Below are 20,167 nucleotides of genomic sequence, written 5' to 3' on the forward strand. Positions count from 1 at the left end.
CAAAAATTGTACTAAAATGGTATTAAAATGAGTGGCTACAAAAATACTTGGAAAGACATTCAACCTGTTCATTCAGTAAATATATATTGAGTGCTATGATGTGTTCGATGTGAAACTACATTCAATACACACTACATGACTGTGTCACTGTGGTATGCTGATTTTAAGTCCTTTGGGTATAAACCAAGGTGTGGGATAACTGGGTCAAATAGTGGTTCCATTACAGGTTTTCTGAGGAATTTCCATACTGCTTTCCAGAGTGGTTGCACCACTTTGTAGCCCCACCAGCAACGTATGAGTGAACATTTTTCCCCACATCATTGCCAACATTTATTGTTAATTATATTCTTGATAATTGCCATTCTGACTGGAGTGAGATGGAATCTCACTATAGTTTTAATTTGCATTTCTCTAATTGCTAGAGATGTTGAACATTTTTCAGATATTTTGACCATTCATATTTATCTTCTGTGAAGTTCCTGTTCACTTCCTTTGCTCATTTATTGATTGAATTATTATTATTATTATCATTATCATTATTTTGGTGTTAAATTTTTTGAGTTCTTTGTATACTACAATGACACAGCCACATCAATTCAAGCTATAGAACTGACCTAGGTGCACTTCAAAAGATGAGTGGATAAAGATAATGTAGTATATATTCACAATGGAATATTACTCTGCCATAAAGAAGGAAGTTATGACATTTTCTGGTAAAATGGATGGAACTGGAGAATATCATGCTAAGTGAAATAAGCCATTCACTCCCCAAAAACCAAAGGCAGAATGTTCTCTTTGATATGTGGATGCTAATCCATAATAAGGGAGGGTGGAGGGGAAGTATAGAAGTTTATTGGATTGACAAAGGGGAATGAAGGGAGGGAGGATGGGAACAGGAAAAAAGTAGAATGAATTGGATATAACTTTCCTATGCTCATATATGAATAGATATGAATACATAACCAGTGTAACTCCACATCATGTTCAACTACAAGACTGGGATCAAAATTGTAATGGATTGCACTCCATGTATACATAATGTGTCAAAATGCAGCCTACAATCATATATATCTAAAAATAACAAATAAAAATAAAATGTCTGCACAACAAAAAAATAAGCATGATATGGTGGATTCTTCTTTAAGTGGTGGTTTAATTAACTTTTCTGTCAGAGCACAATTTAGCACCTGATGGATGACCCTGCACTAGGAATAAAAATACAAACTGAATATTTTGAAGAAAAAGAGGGGAAAAAAGACAGGGAAACTAAACCCAGTAATTATGAAATATCACTCTACATGGAAATAGTCAAACCAAGTAAATAATACTGATTCCCAAGAAATTACTCATATTCATTATGAAATTGCTAATTGTTCCCTAATGTTTTGTTGTGGAGTATAAACATTCGCACTCAGAAACTCTACAGTCAATGAACCCAGAAATGCAGCCTGTCTCAACTACACTCCCCCTGGGTTGTCATAAGACTAGCCTGGTGGTGGCACATCTGGAGCCATTGAATGCAGGAACCACAACAAACTGGGCTCACTGGTCCTTTGTACCCCAGATGGGGACACAGCCACAATTTTTTGAAGTTTGCAAAATAAATAAGTTGTTATTTTTAGAGACAAGTACAGTGACTCTATTATATACACTCATTAGGAGATTGTGCAGAGTTTGGGATGTTGTAATCATCCAACTCAAAGAGGAATTGTTAGCCAGATGTTGAAAATATATGTAAATAGGCTCTGGGAGTACATGTTATCTTTAAATCTTCCCAAAGAATGTTGACCTAGTCCCAGAGCATCTATTTACACATTCTTTTCAATCTTTAAAGTAAAGCGCCCTAGTTTGCATTACTTAGTCCAATATAGACAAAATTTTAATTGCTAAGCTGGGTGGTAGATATGAGGGTTTATTATACTCTCTTTTCTTCATTGGTATATATTTGAAATTTTCTATGATAAAAAAAATCTAAAAAATTTAAAAGGTAGGGAGTGGATAAGTCTGTTTATTGTGCTTATATAGCTAGTAGTAATGAGGCTCCTTTCTTAGTTTTCTCCTTCCTGTTGATACCTGCTGTAACCTTTGAGAAGCTGCTTACTCCAGTTCCTTTTTCTCTAGAACAAACTTGAGTGCACTGAAACTAATATTTGGATAGGATTACATCATTATTATTCCTATGGTCCTCATGCTTTATAAAACTCTTTTGATGTACCATCAAATCATTTACTTCTGTGGAACCTAGGTACTCATAGGTATTCTCCCAAACAGTTCATTCATTATAAATGAAACAGGTTTTATCATTCAGGAAACAAAATTTATTGAGCATCTAGCATGTGCCATTATTTTAAAATAATTTTATAAATACATACAAATACATGGCTACATGTATTTGTAAGGAAAAAAATAACATCCAATAGAAAGCTTTGAATCGCTCAATAAGTATCTATTAAACATGTATTATCTGCATAGTAGATTCCAAGGCCTTGGCATGCTAGGAACTTCTGCAGAGAAGCAAGAGTAAGTGAAAAATAGTGAGGTGGCCCTTCTAAGTGAAGGAAGGGAGGCTTTTAAAATGTTGATTCCCAGTTACCACCCATAGGAGGATTTGAGTCTGGGGTGGTCCCAGAAAGAGTTGCAAACCACTAGACTAAGTCATCAAGTCTGAGGGGCCCACCAGATTCTAGTTTGACTGAAGCTGGCATTGCTTTCAACTTGGAGTTTAGTTGGCAGGTGTAGGCAGGATATGTGTTTAAAAGTGCATCCTGGTGCTGGAAGGAATATTAAAATAGGGTTAAGGCCTAGAGGAAGGAGTCATCAGGATATAGGCAATAGGTCAGAACTCAAGAGTTCATGGGGTGTAGTTTCAAGGCTGGGCTTTGGTACTGGTGGAATAGTAAGCAGAGACCCTAAAAAGATCAATTGTATATTCTGCCCCTTTTGTGTAGCACTATGCAAAGTTCTTTACTTGTATAATCTCATTTAATCTTCATGACAAGCTGTGTGACTTGTTGATTTGCCCAAAGTCAGAAAGTGTTGAAGCTCTGATTTGAGTTTAACTTCATTCTAACTGTAAAGGCCCTGCTCTTTCTGCCTTCCATAGTGTCTACAAAGATGGGCAAAGTCTTGTTGGGCTCATCCAGGTGATAGCTAGCAAGACCATTCAAGTATGAGGAAGAATCTGGCAGTTGACTATATCCACATTCCATTCACTTGAGGGTAAAATAAATTTTCAGTGACTCCTGACTTCCAGGGTTCTCATTTTTTTCAGCATCATGTCCAGGCAACAAAGGGAAATTAGAGTTTTTCTTTGTGTCCACCACCTTCCTGATTTTACCTGTTTCTTCCCCAATTCCTTAGGAAAGACCTATATGCTGTCCTCATGATCTTTACTTCCATTCACCTCATGTAACACATGTCTGATGACAAATAAAAGCATTGTGCTTTGGGGACCCTCTGCCTTTGAACGAAGACCATATGCTCAGAGGAATGAGGGTGACATGAAGAACAGGATAGAAAGACTTTGGATGATATGCTGAATTCCCTGAAATAACTCTTGTAGATAGGCTGGAGCCCCTTTGAAAACTGATTCTATTGATATCTGAAGAGAAATGATAAGATTTCAGGAGATGGGATGATCAGGAGTTCTGCTGCTTCAGAGATTCTCTTGAAGTACTTTTCCTACCACTGTACAAGCGGATTTGTACAAAGTCCTCAATTTTCACAGGGAACAATAAGTGTGTGTACACTTCTCACAAAGGCAGGTCATCAGTGGTCATAATCCATCAAAGCCTCTTTCTTTCAAAAACTAAAGTTATAGACCCAGACACTGCTTTATTAGTATTCCAAATACCAGTGTGCCCTACCCTACAATAAACAGAGTAAGCATAGTGACTCTGGTGCTGGTGGAATACCAGTCCACCACCAACATAGTCCACAGAATTTTCAATTTATCAATATCACTTGTGAGTTCCACATCATCCCAGCAAATACCTCTTACCAGAGGCTAGCAAACATATTTACATATTGTTCAAATTTAGAGGTGGTAGTGTATTTGCTGAGGGAATATATTAGTAATCTGTAAGTGATATTCTAAGATAATGTCAAGCTGGATGATAACTTTTTGTATCCTGTATACGTAACAGGAAAAAGTACTCTTATGAGGCAGCATGATAAAGCTGATCAAAGACTTGGCTTTGTTGCTTATTAACTGTGCAACTTCTGCAAATTACTTATCTGAATCTTGCTTTCTGCCATGACCAAACAAGCAAACAAAACAAAACAAAACAAACAAACAAACAAACAAAAAAACACCTTAATTATTGCTTTGAAAAGATTTTGTGAGGACTGGTTATAAAATATGTGAAGGGGCTCAAAAATATTTGTTGAATGAATAGGTGTTAATGCTTAATAAGGGTACCTTTGATTATTTAGTCTAGTGTGTGTCACGCTTTAGATACTTTCTGTCTACTCATGCTTCTCAGGGAGAAGATTTAATTTAAGAATTATTAAATTAAGATAATTTAGGAATTATTGTTTTCACTTTAAATAAACAAAAACAAAAAGCTGTTGCAAATTATATAAGTGGACAAATCAAAAGTAAAATATCCCACTGCTCAACCCATACTTTAGAGGTAACCATTCTTAAATTTGATATATATCCTTTTAAATATTTTTTTAGTATGTATAAATATAAAATTTTAAAACACAAGTTTGGGCTCTACTCAGTATTCTGCAACTTGAGGTTTTCACTTAACATTGTGAATATTTTTTTCAGGTCTAGTATTCTCTTCACATAGTTGAACTCTGTAATTTATGGCACAACTTTCCTATTAAGAGACGATTGATTAGGTTATTTCTTATTTTTTGCTGTTTCAACCACTGTTGCTGTGAGCATCCTTGTGTAAACATTCTTTGAGGTAGGTACTAGGATAAATATCTAGAAGAGGAACTCCCAAACAGTACACGTATTAATTAGACTTCACAAACTTGCAGAGATAATGTTATAAGATGAATTGTGTCCCTCAAGAATTTACATTTGAATCCCTTTAACAACACCCACCACATACCCCCCCCCCAACACTGTATGAGTCCAGATTTAAAGATGGGGCCCTTAGAAGGGTGATTAAGCCAAATTGTGATCATTAGTGCTGTCTTAATCCAGTCTGATTGGTGTCAGAAAAGGAAATTTGGATGCACAAAAAGAATCAAAGATGTTCAAGAACAGAGAAAAGACTATAAGAGGACATAGAGAAGATGCCCATCTGCAAAAAAAGGAGAAAAGCCTCAGCAGAAACTAAACTTACTAATACCATGATCTTGGAATTTTAACCTCTGGAACTGTGAGAGAAAATAGACTTTGGTTATTTAGGCCACCCACTCTATTTTATTTTAGATGCCCTAGCAAACTAAGAGTTCTTCTCAAAGCCTTGAAGGCCCTCTTTGGGTTAAGGCCCCTTTGATATAAAGGAAGCTGTTCTAGTCACTTGCACCCCACCTCTGTCCCTCCCTTTATTGTCCTTACCCTCCTTCCTTGTTACAGTTTATTTAATAAAGTATTTATTATGAAACTTGGAGACTCTCCAGGATCTTTGGGGTTTTGTGAATAATTTATTTTTTTAAAAATAATTTTAGTTGTAGGTGGGACACCTTTATTTTATTTATTTATTTTTCATGTGGTGCTGAGGATCAAACCCAGTACCTCACATGTGCTAATGCTCTACCACTGAGCTACAACCCCAGCCCACAATTTATTTATTTTTTGAAGTATCTCCTTTTGTCATTAGATTACAGGAAGACATTATTAAGATATTTTCCCATTCAATTATCCTTACCTTTCATTATATAAACTACAAAATAGTAAGAAGAAAATTAAGAAAATCTTTATCACAAAATGTCTCCCACATTTCTTTCTTTGATTGATGGGAATAAAGAGCTTACTTTTGTAGATCACTTTAAGTTCATTAAATAAGTCTTTTGATTCACATAATTAAATCATCCTAAATAAACCTAGTGACTAAGATAATGTACCCTTTAAATCTTAACACATTTCTTTTCCCTGACCACCCCTCTTCCCTCATTACTTTGAACCTTCGTTTGTGCTCCTTTGAGAAAGATGTAGGAAGGAAACTTAAAATTACTTGAGGATTTGCATTCTGCTCTGTAGCCATCCTCAGTAACCTTCACATATTTGACATTCTTGTGATTTCCTGAAGAAGTGACTCACCCAAAATTATAGCAAGAGTAAGTACTAATAATTGGTCTCAAGGTCTTCTGATATTTTTTTTTCCTTCAGCAATTCATTTTACCCATAAAACAAAAAACTGCTTTGCTGAAGATTATTGCATACTGGTGAAAAAAGGAGAGAAAGAGAGAGTGTACTTGCCAGGGATTGAGAAGAGGCTTTTTACTTTTGTGCTTGTTTTTCCCCCTTCTCTTTTCAGAGATCACTTTGGTTGTTTAAGTACCTTAGGTCTGTGAAGGGTTGTGTTTACTTTTCACTAACAGGTTACTATATCTTTTGGAAGCTGAGTCAGGCCTGCCTCTTATCTAGAACTGTGCAGGAGAGAGGACTTCAAGTAGCTGGGCTGAAAGGCAGATTTCTTTCCTTAGCCCACTTCTCCAATGGCAGAGACAGCTAAACCTTTCATTTGACTGAATGGAAATGGTGTGCGGGAGAGAGAGGAAAAAAAAAAAAAGCAGAGAAAACTGCCATTTGAAAACTGGGAGGAAATTATTTAGGAAAAATTTTGTCCGCCCCACCCCCCTTTTTTTCCTTTCCCCCTCAATATATTTCTTTCTCTCTCTGTTTTTTTTTTTTTTTTTTTTTTTAGTAGTAAGGATTGAACTCCAGGATGTTTAACCACTGAGTCACATTCTCAACCCTTTTTCTATTTTTTGAGACAGGGTCTTGCTAAGTTGCTTAGAGCTTCACTAAGTTGCTGAGGCTGGCTTTGAACTTGTGATCCACTTGGCTCAACCTCCTGAGTTGCTGGGATTACAAATGTGTGCTACCACACCCAGCCTCTCAATGTGTTTCTATGGATGTACAATGGAAATTGGGGATAAATGAAGGAACAAGGGCTGGGGTTGTGGCTCAGTGGTAGAGTGCTTGCCTAGCACATGTGAGGCTCTGGGTTTGATCCTTAACACCACATAAATAAATAAATAGAATAAAGCTATTATGTCCCTCTATAACTAAAGATATTTTTTTTAAAAAAGAAGGAACAAATATGAAAATACCATAATAATCTCTATTTTGTAATATTCAAGTTCTATTTTTTTGCCTTTTTGATGTTTTTAAATTCAATTTTCTAAGCCATATATGAATCTCTACAATAAATGCAATCATTTCCAATAAATAGGAGTGCCTACTATGTACAAGGAATTATACTAAATTATATTAGGTTCACTATATTAGATTCTGCATTAGACAGCTAAGATTTAGTCTGCCTCAGGGTCTGCAGTCTCAGTGAAAGTCATGCATGGTCATGGTCATGTGTGCTCACATGTTTGGAAAAACAGCTATTTCATAAGAGAAAACATTTTAATTGTTTAGTGCTCATTGATAGCCACTGTTGCTGATGCTTAGCTCAAACCCAAACTTATTTTAAAATAATGAACAATTAAATAAGCACTTTTATAAGAAACAAGGATTTCAGAAGAGTTTGCTCACTTGTATGCCATAAATCATGAAAGGGGGAGTTACAACCATGCCATATGTAGATCACAGAGCTACACAGTAATATCGTATCATCTGCAATACAGCTGCTTCATTTAAATTCAAATTCTAACATTTATAGCTGTGTACATGATACAAAAAAATCATATTTGAGGAAGTAGAAGATTTGGTAGGTAGCTGATTTAGAGTTAGAAAGTCTTTTCTAACTCTGTATCTTAGATTCTAGGAGGACATAAATATAGCCTTTGGGAATAACAACTAAAATGGAAAATATCTACAGTTGAACACTAGTGTTTAATCCTGTATTGCTACCATTCTGGATGATAAAGATAGTCATTATTTTGATTTCATAAAATGTTTATCTGTTTATATTGTTCTACTGGCAGGATGTTATTATTTGTAATAACATCCACAAATTTCTGGAAGCTAATAAAGGCAAAAAGAGTATTAATCAAAAACCATAAATAAGACATGATAATGATTTCTTCTATAGAAAGGATTATATCAGGAGTAACAATTACAAATACTACCATGTGTTCTTTTACTTTTTATCAGATGCTTATGTACCTCTTTAATACTGGATTCAATCAATATCAAATGATTAGAGGTATAGTATAAGAATCTCTGTTTCTGGGAGCCTCATGAAGGAGGGGAATAAGGACATACTCTTTTAAATATTACTAAGCATTTGTCCTTCAACAGTCAGTCTCCATGGTAATCCAGTGCATTTGTTTCACTTATGGCAAGCATATTAATCTGGCACAGGGATTTCCTTCTTCTCTGCATTTCCAGTTTTCCTGGATATGAGTTCTCTAAGGTTCACCTTCAGAAAACAGTCACTCATGCAGGCCTAGAAAAAGGACAATTGGAGAGGGCTGTTTTCTTACTGCTTGCTAAAATGATAGCCAAGTTCTAAGCGATTTCATCTACATAAAGTTACTTAAGTTTAATTCAATTCACTTTCAGGAAACTCTTATATAGCAGGAGATATTTAATCACTGCCAAAGTCAATATATTAAGTCTGGTTGTTGAAGGCAGCTAGTTTCCCATAGAACCATGTGTCCCTATTTCCTATTTCAGTCAGTTTCTGATTCAGTAGTAGGAAACACCAAAGGGAGTTGGCAGCAATGGCCTTTCCACTTATAATAGATTTTCTTTTATGTACTTTGGATTTTTCTCCAGTATTGTTTTCAGGGGTATTTCTACTGTGTAATCAGATTGGATAGCTCTACAGCAAGGTGCTGATTGGCAAGAAAACTCTGAGGTAAATGATTTCCCTCTTTTCCTTTACTCCCAGAAGCAAGTGTGTTGCCAGTCTATTACCAAGTATAGGAGTCCTCTCCAAGGCAAGTGGGACTGTCATCTGAATGAGAACTAAGTTTCCATAAAACTTGGAACTTCAAAACTCCTTTGGACTCCAGTGATAAACTGGGATAAATCTGACCTTCTGAGGCAGTCTGGCTGGTGGTGGTGGGGTTGGAGGGAAACCCTCCTGAGGTAAAGAATTTAAGAATGGGAGCTATTTATTCTAACTTTTTTTTTTCCTTCTTCTGTTTTGAATCTCTGAGCTTCAAGTTGCATGGTTCTTTGATTTTATTTTGTTATCATTGCTGTATCTTTTGTTTTTCTATTGTGAAGTTTGATCTCTGAACCTTGTCTTAGGCCCTTACAAAATTTTAAAATCTTAAATAAAATCAGTTTACTTCTCTTGTGGTTTCTTCAACTAAAAATGAGAATAACACCCACTTTACAAAATTTTATATGGATTAAATTAGATTGTTGTGAAATGATTGGCTGTAAAATTATCATTTTCATGTCAACTATGAGGTTATTACAGGTAGTCTTGGTGCTACCACTCAAGACAGCATTTTGGTCCATTTTTAACATAATTATCAAAATAAGAATATCTGTGTAACACTCTGTAGTTTACAAAGTACATCTACCTAAAAAATAGTTTTACTTATGCATACTTTGTTATTAACCCTGAGTTTTGATTGTTTTTAATTGAATATAATATAAATTCTGGGATTTTGGAGGAAATGTTTGAATTAAGAAATATTAAGATAGCTGGGAATGCAACCCAGATTTGAATTCATGCTTAGCTTATGTGAGGTCCTGGATTCAATCCCCAGAATTCTCCCTCCCATCTGATAATAAAAAATTAAGCAGCCGTATGCTAGAATTTTGGCAAACTGACATTCACTAATTATTTAACACATCTACACTGAACACATAGTGCTGTTGCAGCAATTATCAATCTTGCAGTCTCAGGACCCCTTTTCATTCTTAAAAATTACTGAGAAATGCAAAGAGTTTTGTTTATGTGTAATATAACTATTGATATTTACTTATTAGAAATTAAACGTTTAAGGATAGGATTGTGACTCAGTGGTAGAGCGCTTGCCTAGCATACGTGAGGCACTAGATTTGATCCTTAGGACAACATACAAAAATAAATAAAATAAAGTTATTATGTTCATCTACAACTAAAAATATTTTTTAAAAAATATTATTTACTAATTCATTTTAAAAAAGAATTCATTACAATTCGTTAAATACAACATGCACACATAAAGAACACATTTTTTTTTATGAAAAAATAATTGTATCCTCCAAAATTAAAAAAATAGTTTGAAAAATGGGGTTTACCCCCAACTTTTTTTGCAAATCCTTTTAATCTATAGCTTATCAGAAGATAGCTTTATTGTTTTGTGTTTTTGCATTCAATCTGTTGCAATTATATACTTTATGTAGCCCCTAGAAAATGCTAGTATGTGTTCATTAGAGAATGAGAATGAAAGTTTTCTTTTTTTAAAGTCTGGTATTCCAATTAAGATTGACCTTAAATTAAAGATTAATAATAAAATGTTGACTATAGGGACAACTGCACATCTCAAAGATACCTCTGCCAGGGTTCCCCCTTCCATACTTTAGCTACTTTTCTAGTACAGAGTATCCAGTTATCACTGAAAAATGGTTGCTGAATGAAGTAACAAATACCATACCTTGTGCAGGGGTTACACAGGTGAATGAGACAAGAGTCCCTGCCCATAAGGAGTTTAGCCTCCATTGCAAGAGAGGTATTTACAAAACTGATTTTAGTACCACTATAGGAATAAATACAAAGGTGTTATTGGACTCTTGGGAGATCAAGGAAGGCTTTTAGAGAAAATCATGGCTAAACTGACATTTAAAGGAAAAGCTAGGTAAGGAATATAAGGATAGAAATGAAAATGGAGTTCCAGATGGAGGCAGCAGCAAAGATTGCTATAGTTTAGAGACATGAGTCATAGTAAGTTGGCCAGAAATGTGTTATATATCATGTAAGTTTCCTGAAAAAAGTCTGAAGAAATTAAACAAGAAACTGAAATAGAAAAAGCATTGAAAGTATAATGTGAATGAGTTATAGGCACCACAGAAAGGTTAGGACTTGAGGCAGGTGACACTATTGGCTTAACTAAAATAGTAAAGATGGAGAGAAATGGAGATAGTAGATCGAGATAGGAAGGCAAATACAATAGGACTTTCTGATGGCTATAGGAAGAGGTTAGAGAGAGAGAAGGACTGTATAATATTCAAATTTTTGATTTACATAAGTGTTTTGATGATGATACTAGTTAGAGATTGGAAACATAAAAGCAGGCATAAAGAAAATGAGAGTTTTAGTTTGGGATATATTGTTTCAAGATATTGTGGAGGGCTGGGTTGTGGTTCAGTGGTAGAACACTTGCCTAACACATATGAGGCACTGGGTTCTATCCTTAGCACTGCATAAAAATAAATAAAATAAAGGTATTGTGTCCATCTACAACTTAAAAAATATTTTAAAAGATATTGTGGAACATCCAAGATAAACATTTTGAAGATAATCAGGTACATATACTTGTAATCAGAAGAGACAATTGGACTAGAAACTTAGATTTAGGAGACATTGGCACATATAATAGCATACTGAAGATAAGGAGAGCACAAAAGGAAAGTACAAAGAGATAGGGACAATTTGACTAGACCACAATTCTGAGGCACATTTACACTTAACTGACAGGCCAGAAAGAGGTCCTGGAAGGTAAAATAAAGAGGCCAGAAATCTATGAGGAAAAGTAAAAAATTGTAGTTTCATACTATCAAGGGGTGTGAATTCAGGAGGCCAAGGTTATCAAACTCTGCAAAGAGGTCAAGCAAGGGGTCCACTTGATACTCAAAGTTGCTGGTGGCCTTGTTGAGAATTTCAGTGAAGTGGCATGGACAGAATCCAGAAACTCACTGAATAAATAACCCTTTGAGCAAAATTCCAGGGAAGGCAGGAGGAGACAGAATGCAAAGAGACAGATATATGTACCTCAGAGGATGGCAGGGGATTAGGGGAGGTAGTTTATCCATAGTGCCAGGTACAGTGTGGATGCAGGTAGGTTTATGAGTGTGAAGACAGGGAATTGTTAGAGTTCCTCTTTCATAGTTTGTATTTTTTTTTGTTGAGAATAATGAGGAAGGAGTTTTGAGAATAATAAAGAAAATATGAAGAGACTGATGTAGAAAATGGGAAGAGAGCTAACTAAGAAAAGAAGCATTGCTTGGCAAAGTTGAAGGCTCATTCAATGTTGGACACTATAAATATGTAGTGGAAACAATCTATGTGGTTTGTCTGGAATTTCAGTGTTTATTTTTTTTTCTTTTAGACCTATATATGAATTAAAAGGTTAGGATCTAGGCTATATTTTTTAAACAAATGTAATCCTGTAGACTGTACAATATAGATATTTATTGATTGATTTTATACAATATAAAATCAATAAATTCTCTCATTCTTTGTATAACCCCAGATATAATTTACAACACACACACACACACACACACACACACACACACACACCCCAACACTGGCTATTAAACCTCTTTATAGAAAAAGTTCCACAGGATATCATCATGTTATTGTCTGTAATCCTTCATGTAATTTCCATGGAAAGTCGTGAAGTTACTGTGTGGGGTGAAATTTGTATGATAGCATGAACAAATTTCAGGCAAGTTACTTATTAATATTTACATTAAAAATGCATCCTTTTCAGAGCATAAGATGACAATTCATTCTCTCATACCCATTAAGAGATCTTTCTCAAATATTCAAGAGAGATGGGGGAGGGGACAATATTTTTTTCTTCACAGACTATTAAATTGTATCAGCAATAGTACATGATTTAATTTTATATTCTAAGTCAATCTATATGTAGGTAATATTATTAAGCATTTATTATGCACCAGGAACATGTTATTAGTCTATTCAACTCTTACAAAAAAACCTTGTTAGGCAAACATTATCTTCATTTATAGATAAGGAAACTAGATCACAAAAGGTTAAGTCACTTGTCCTTAGTCAAATGCCTAATAAATGGTGAGCTAGGATTTGAAACCAGGTATTCTAACTTCAGAGTCCATAGATTTACCCTCCCTACTAAATTGCTCTTTCAAAATAGAAACTTATGAAAGTTCCCAAAGTAAAATACTTTAAGTTTCAGAAATTTAACACAATGGTTGGGCAGATAAGTTCTAACAGACTAGATCAGCAATTCAATAAAAATGTAGACTTATGAAACAGCATATATCAAGACACAAGTTGTTTTCTTAAAAAAAAAAAAATCCTTCCTTAAAAAATTTACTTGGAGGGGCTGGGGTTGTGGCTCAGCGGTAGAAGGCTCGCCTAGCATGTGTAAGGCGCTGGGTTCGATCCTCAGCACCACGTAAAAAGTAAATAAATATAATAAAGGTATTGGGTCTAACTACAACTAAAAAAATAAAGTTCAAAAAAATTTGCTTGGAAATATTTCAAGCACACAGAAAAGTATAGAAAATTACAACTGAAAAACTATGTACCCTTCACCTACCTTTAACAAATCTTAATGTTTTGCCTGCTACATTTCCTGCAGATTACTTTTAGTAGAAAATAAAACATTAGAGATACAATTAAACCCTTCCGGTTACATTCCCTTCTCTTCCTCTCCGGAAGTAACCATTATTCTGAATTGATATGTATTCTTTCTTCATGTAACTTTTACAGTTTGATTTCAAGTTTTTATTTTTAAACTTTTGTGGAATACTACATATATCTTTTTGCGACTTGCTCCCCTCCTCATTATCAAGTTAACGCACTCTATGTTAACTAGTAGCTTTAGTTCATTTTCATTTTTTAGTATTTATGTATGTCATTTTTTCCAACAATGTAACTTATTTATCCATTTTATCAGAGGACATTTGTTGTTTCACTAATATAAACTATGTGGCTATGAACATTCTTGAGCTGCTCATGGCAACTTTGTATATATATGTACACAAAATTCCTTAACATGCGGTTGAATAAAGAAAGATCACACACATGCATGATCTTTATAACCAAGAGAGCCATCAGTTTCAAGAATGGTACAAAAGTCCATGAGTTGTTTTGGGCAAAGTGAGGCCACTTTCAGTAAGAAGCATCTGGGGAGGGTTCACATATAACAGTGATATCAATCGCTACAGTACAAGATCACACAGCCTTTCATGACTCTTTTACTGTTACTCAATAGTTTCACGTGTGCCCATTCATTTCCTCAACTAGAGCGTGAAGACCGAACCAGGCACTAACAAGGCAGGTCAACACTAGAGTGACCGTGAAGCCTGGAAAGGAGGCTGCGGCACCCAATCTGTGGCTGTGCCAGGCCACTAGAAACTGACAGCGAGAGGGAAGAGTCGGCCTAATTTCACTGTGTCCGGAAAGTCAAAAAAACGGGGATGGATGGGGGCATGGACACCTGCTTCTAATTGTCTCTTAACTTTCACAAATACGCCAGGAGGCTAGGGGCCCACATAGCCCCCGCCCGGAGGGCAGTTTCCCAGCCTGTCTCTTTCAGCGGCGCCTCTTTTTGCTTTACGCCAATTCCGTAAGGAAGAGCTGAGGCCAACCGGGCGGCTCCCGCAGTTACAAAGTTGACGCGAAATTTCGCGGGGCGGCACTGAAGGCAGCCATCTTTAATCCGGGCAAGACCCCACCCTCGTACCCCACCGACCACTCCTCAGTATCTCCAGGATTTTCACCGAAAAACGTAACGCAGTAAGCCTTAGAGGCACTGCTGAAGAAACTTATAAAGAGGCCCGACTATCCACAACCATGGAGATACCAAATGCGGCCAGCTGAAACATGGCGGCTAATCCCGAGCAGCGAAACAGCACTAACGCCAATGAAGTCATACTCGAAATGCGGTGAGCCGACGGGGTTGGGGAGGGAGTAATCTCGCGAGATTGTAGGCAGCCGCGGCTCGGCCCGGAAGCCTCGTCTGAGGGGGCGGGGGGCGGAGGAGGGAGCGGAGTCGGACTGGAGCCAGTGGAGGAGTCCGCCTGCTGTCGCTTGCGTAAGCGGGACGGAGACGTCGGGAGGCTACGCCGCGGAATTGGCGTAGGCGGCTTTGGAGAATCGGCGGGCTGCGCTGCGCCGGGGCTGGTCGCGGAGGGGGGAGGGGATGTCGGTCAGTGCGAGATCCGTTGCTGCTGAGGAGAGGAGCGTCAACAGCAGCACCATGGGTGAGTCTCAGCTTCGGGCAGCCGCGGCTCAGGGTTGGCGGCTCCGGATGCGGGGGGCTCTGAGACCGCTGTGCCGAGCTAGGGGAACGCCCTGAGGCGAGGCGGGGGGCAATGGCGAGGGGAGGGGAGGTGGGAGCGACGGCGGGCCCGGGGCGCGGCGGCGGCGGCGGGCCCGGGGGGAGGGGAGGTGGCGGCGGTGACAGTTTGAATTGAACGTGTGGAGAGCCCAGGCGGCGGCATTTCCTGTGCAACAGCGGGCGGGCCCGGGGCGCGGGGAGACGTGAGCCGCGGCCTCCACTGCCGGAGCAGCCAGAGCGGGGTCCTGTTAGCTAGCCTTCCCTCCCTCTCTTCCCTCAGCCTCCTCCCGGGCCCACAGCTCCCGCGGCCCTGCTTTCTCTAGTCACCGTCCGTAGCACCCTGGGCAGACGTCCTCTTGTGGGGAGTGGGCCTGGCTAGGAGGATGGGGATGTGTGTGCGCACTCGGGCGACGGTGCTGTGTGGGCCGGCCCCGGGAGGGCGGCGGCGGGGAGGGAGGAAGAAGGATGCACCAAGCTGAGGCTGCGGTGGAGGCAGCGGCAGCGGCTGTAGCAGTGGCAGTGGCAGTGGCAGTGGCGGCTGCAGCTCCCACTACTGCGTCGCCTACTCCCTTCCCTTTCCCTGCCTCTCGGCGTTGCCTTTCCCTGGGCGCAACCCAGAAGGCCAGTGGCTGGCTGGCGAGTATTGAGGACCGAGGATCCGGGGCTTGGCTCGAGGTTTGGGCTTAATTTTTAGGAAAAGGGGAAAGAGAATGTCTGGAAGGGCGCCCCCCGGAGGAGGTGGAAAGAGTGGGAAGGGTCCCTGGAAAAGGGAGGGAGTGGAGATAGGGATTGGTGAAGGTTAAGGAAATTAATTTTTGAAGTAATTTCAGTTATTTTTAGTTATTCTCTTAAGAAGTCCTTTCATTTCCTTTCCTCCCCCACATATTGGAAAAAGAACAGCCCATTTCATTCACATTTTCCACTCCTGAGTTCCATTTCATACTGTGTGTGTAGTATGAAATAAGCAACTGAGTTTTTTTGTTTTTTTTTTAAACACATTTCCATTTGCTAAGTTACTTTTTTAGAGTACACTGTTTCAGATCTGGTTTTTTATAGCTGTAGGGAAAGAATCTGTGATATTCGCGTCCAGGTGTTTGCTTAGTTACTGAAATGATAACTTATTACTTAAATTCTTGTGAGCGTATTGTTAAATAGTTCAGGTTTAGGAATTATTTCTTTTGGCTTTGTTTTTTTTTTTTTTTTTTTTTTTGGCTTTGTTTTTGATGAAATAAGAATATCTCCCGGAGTGCCCTTGAATCCAAATGAACAGGTAATCTAGATTCACAGGATTTCGCTTGTTTTACATATTTATATGTGTATAGGGGATGGGTATAATCAGCCCTCCCCGCCATGTGAAGATTATACATAGGTTAAGAGGAAACTCTTAGGCTTTAAATCTTGTCTCTTTTTAGTGATGAGATTTAAAGAATCCTGATAGATTGTAGGATGGATATAAACAATTACTAAACCAGTTACAGATGCCTGGATTTCTTATTTCTCCAAACAGCAGGGAGCTAGGGGTAGTATATTAGGTGGGGGGTGGGGAGCAGGAAACAGTCTTTCATCCCGCCCAGCTGTTCAGTGGGTGGGACTGAAGGAGATAGGGTTGAATGGAGTATGAAATAAACGTGGAAGTTACATAGATGGTTTACATGATAGCATTGTATCATTCTAGGATAGGACGATGTGATGGAGCCTCGTCCTTTTAATGGTTGTTAAAAATGTCTGTTTTAGGCTTACAGAATTGAAGTTAATAATTGATAACAGCAATTTATTTTGTATTTAAGTTGATTAATTTACAGAAAAGATGTTCTTCATACATATGTTTTCTTAATGTTTGATTATTGGTTTTTTAGTATTAAAAGATTTTGTTTCTGAAGTTTATTATAAAATTGGTTGTTTGGATTTGTGCATTTTTCTATAGAAATGATTTGAGGGAACATCTGAGCAAGTCTAGGGCAGTTTAAAGGGTTATGCTATAACAGCAACAGGAAGGAAAAAGAGTTAGATCTGTGGTTTTAAGGTCTTAGTAACGGGGAATGATCAGTTGAGGGGACCAGTCAGTGAAGGTAGAGGGAAAGAAGATTGATTTCAGACATATATGATGGTATTCATATTCACCATAAACTGTGTTCTGGTGGTAGAGTATTGTTAATTTACTTGATTGCCAGCAGAGATCCATGTTTCACATTTTAACAAAATAAGCTAGCTATCTTCAATTTTTTATTAGAAGTTGAAAATTTTTATTTTAACTTTAACGAAGCATTTGTTTACATATTTTACTAAGTTTTGAAACAAAAGTATTTGTATATTTTTATGTGCTAAGTTTGTACTGCAGATAACACAAGATTTATTGTATGGTGGGAATCTGGTGTACAAAAATTGTTTTATGGGTTTGGCTTGCTGGATGAGAGCATACTGTTAAATGTAGACAGTTGTACTCTACAGCAGTGTTTCAAAGACTGAAGGTTTGACCCATTAGTGGATCTTGAAATCAAACTTGTGAATTTCTACTGATACTTTTTTCTTAAAAAACAAAAATAGAAAATATCAGGATATTATACTTACATTGTGGGTTCTTTGGAAGGAAGTTGGATTTTTTTTTTTTTTTTACAACTATTATATTGAGTTGGAATGTAACTTTTTTGTTAGAATGTAACTTTTTAAAACTAGGGATTGTCATCAAAAAATGCAGTATGGATAGGTCAAATCTAAGGACTTTAATCCTTATGGTAAGGGTTGGTGCTCTTGGATTGAGGAAGGAAGACTTTAGTAGATGGCTGTTAAGTCTACGAGTGTTTTTCTTACTTTGGGTTAATATACCATGTGGTTAATGTTAGAGAGATGTGGGACCTATTCCTCCTTGAGAGGAGGTCATTCTCCCAAAGCAGGTAGAAACAAAGGTGTGTCCCAAGAGAAAATAGTAGCATTCAGTGAGTATTCACTGGGCTTTGAGGAAAAATGGTCTTTTGTTTTCTCTTGTTCTTTTGTATCATCATATATCTGGAGACTTAAGTTTTGAGCTTGAACCTGAAGAAGAAACAAGTGCTATGCCTGGCTCATTTGCACTGTTGGAGGCCTTAGGCCAGATACACAAAGTCTTTGTGACTCATTCTGGTTTTGTCTAGCTCTTCAGAAGTATATGTAACATACTGGGGCTTTGAGTTCAAAATCTTAATGATAATGGAAGTATACATTATAATGATTAAGAAGGTGGGCTTTGATGACAGACTGGAGTCATCTTGACCTTGCCAACTTACTAGACCTATCTGTCAGGATAGGTTAGTTCCTTCCTACTAATGGACTGTTTCTTTTCTTTTCTTTCTCTTTTCATTTCCAACTCACTGTGGACTGATATTGTAAAATATGTTTTCTAAAAAAGGCCAAAAAAATGTAAATGAAGATGGACTAAGAAAGACAAAATAAAAGCCCTGTCTTTTTATTAGACATAAAATTTTCTGAGAATCTAGGAGATGTGGCTCAGTGGTAGTATGCTTGCCTAGCATGGCTGATGTCCTTAATTTGTGGTCCTCAGCACCACCAGATTTTTTTTTCTATATTTCTCTAACATAAACTGATATACATTTCACACACTGACTCACTGGTCTATAGACTATACTTTTAATAGTTCTGGGTTAGACTATTCTGCAGTAACCAGTAGCCTTAGAAATCTCAGTGGGGTTAGCTAAGATGAGGTATTATCTGCCATGCTGAGGTTTATGTACTATGTTTTAAAATAGCATTTCTTAACTTCAGAAGTACTTTAAAGGCTGATAGGAGAATAAGTAAGTATACTCTGTGACTGAGAGTATAGCATGAGGCTGATCCCACTTAGGGTATTTTGAAGTTTTAAAAATCTTCGGTATTTATATGATATTTGTGTTTTATTCTATATTTATTTGCTTTATTGATAGAATGTAAAGATGATGATACCCCTTCTTCCCTACTAATCTAGAAGTAAAAATGGACTTGCTTAAAGATAGAATAGTTAATTTTGTTATTTTGTGCAACTCTGTAACCATTACTGAGTATTTTGGTAGCTTCACTTGAGGTGAGATCAGTTTCTCATTCTTGGTGATATTGACATTGAGTTTGGTGATATTGAAAATTGAGTTTTAATTCTTTGTTGGTTGTGGAGTGCTGTCCTGTATTGTAGGATGTTTACCAGGATCCTTAGCCTCTCTACCCACTAACATGCCATTAGCACAATCCCCCCTCTAGTTGTGAGAATGAAAAAATGTATGCAGACATTGTCAAATGCCATGTTGGCAAGCAGGGAGGTTGCAGAATTGTCTTAAGTGAGAATCACTGCACTGGTTGATGGAGAACCATTGAAGGATTGTAGAAGATGGGGAAGAAGTGTTTCTTAACCATATTAGTTCATAATTCTGTCTTCTGGAACTCCAATCATTTAATATTCTTAGTGTTTTCCAAAATTGAAAATTACAATCATCTAGCTAGATTTTTGTTTTTGTTTTCATTTTTTGTAATTGAATCATTAATGCAGATTTTTTTTTTTTTTTTTGTAAAATGTTATCAGTAATTACTGGACATTCAACATTATTATAGGTTAGTGTTTTTCAAAGTATAACTGATGACCCTCACCACATGAAGGATTAATCATGGCCTGGAGCAGATTAACTGGTTTCTACCACAGACCCACTGAGTCTCTGGGGAGAGGGCCCAGGAATCTGTATTTCTAAATGGTTCAGAAATTAAGTAACTTTATTGAGGTTTCATACAATCAAATGCACATATTATAAATATTTGATTAATGAACTTTGACATATAGATGCACATCTTATAGCCTATATTCAATCAAGCAAGATATAGAACATTTCTACTGTCCTGAAGTTTCTTTATG

General features: G+C 37.3%; 1 protein-coding gene across 2 annotated transcripts in view; it reads left to right on the forward strand.

Annotated features, from left to right (window-relative positions):
* The first annotated feature begins 14,658 nt into the window (after window positions 1–14,658).
* Window positions 14,659–20,167, forward strand: part of Septin7 (septin 7) — a 98,703-nt gene continuing 93,194 nt past the window's right edge. The window contains exon 1 of one of the 2 annotated variants that reach the window (XM_058584447.1): window positions 14,659–14,908. In XM_058584447.1, coding sequence (XP_058440430.1) covers window positions 14,830–14,908 — 79 coding nt within the window. In that variant the 5' untranslated portion in view covers window positions 14,659–14,829. Of the gene's footprint in view, window positions 14,909–15,020; window positions 15,227–20,167 lie in introns of those variants that run through there. The other variant, XM_058584448.1, reaches the window with a different exon arrangement.

Source organism: Marmota monax, unplaced genomic scaffold (assembly GCF_021218885.2).
Source record: "Marmota monax isolate L192 unplaced genomic scaffold, Marmota_monax_Labrador192_F-V1.1 WCK01_AAM20220418_F8-fsc00107, whole genome shotgun sequence".
Classification (NCBI taxonomy): Eukaryota; Metazoa; Chordata; class Mammalia; order Rodentia; family Sciuridae; genus Marmota; species Marmota monax.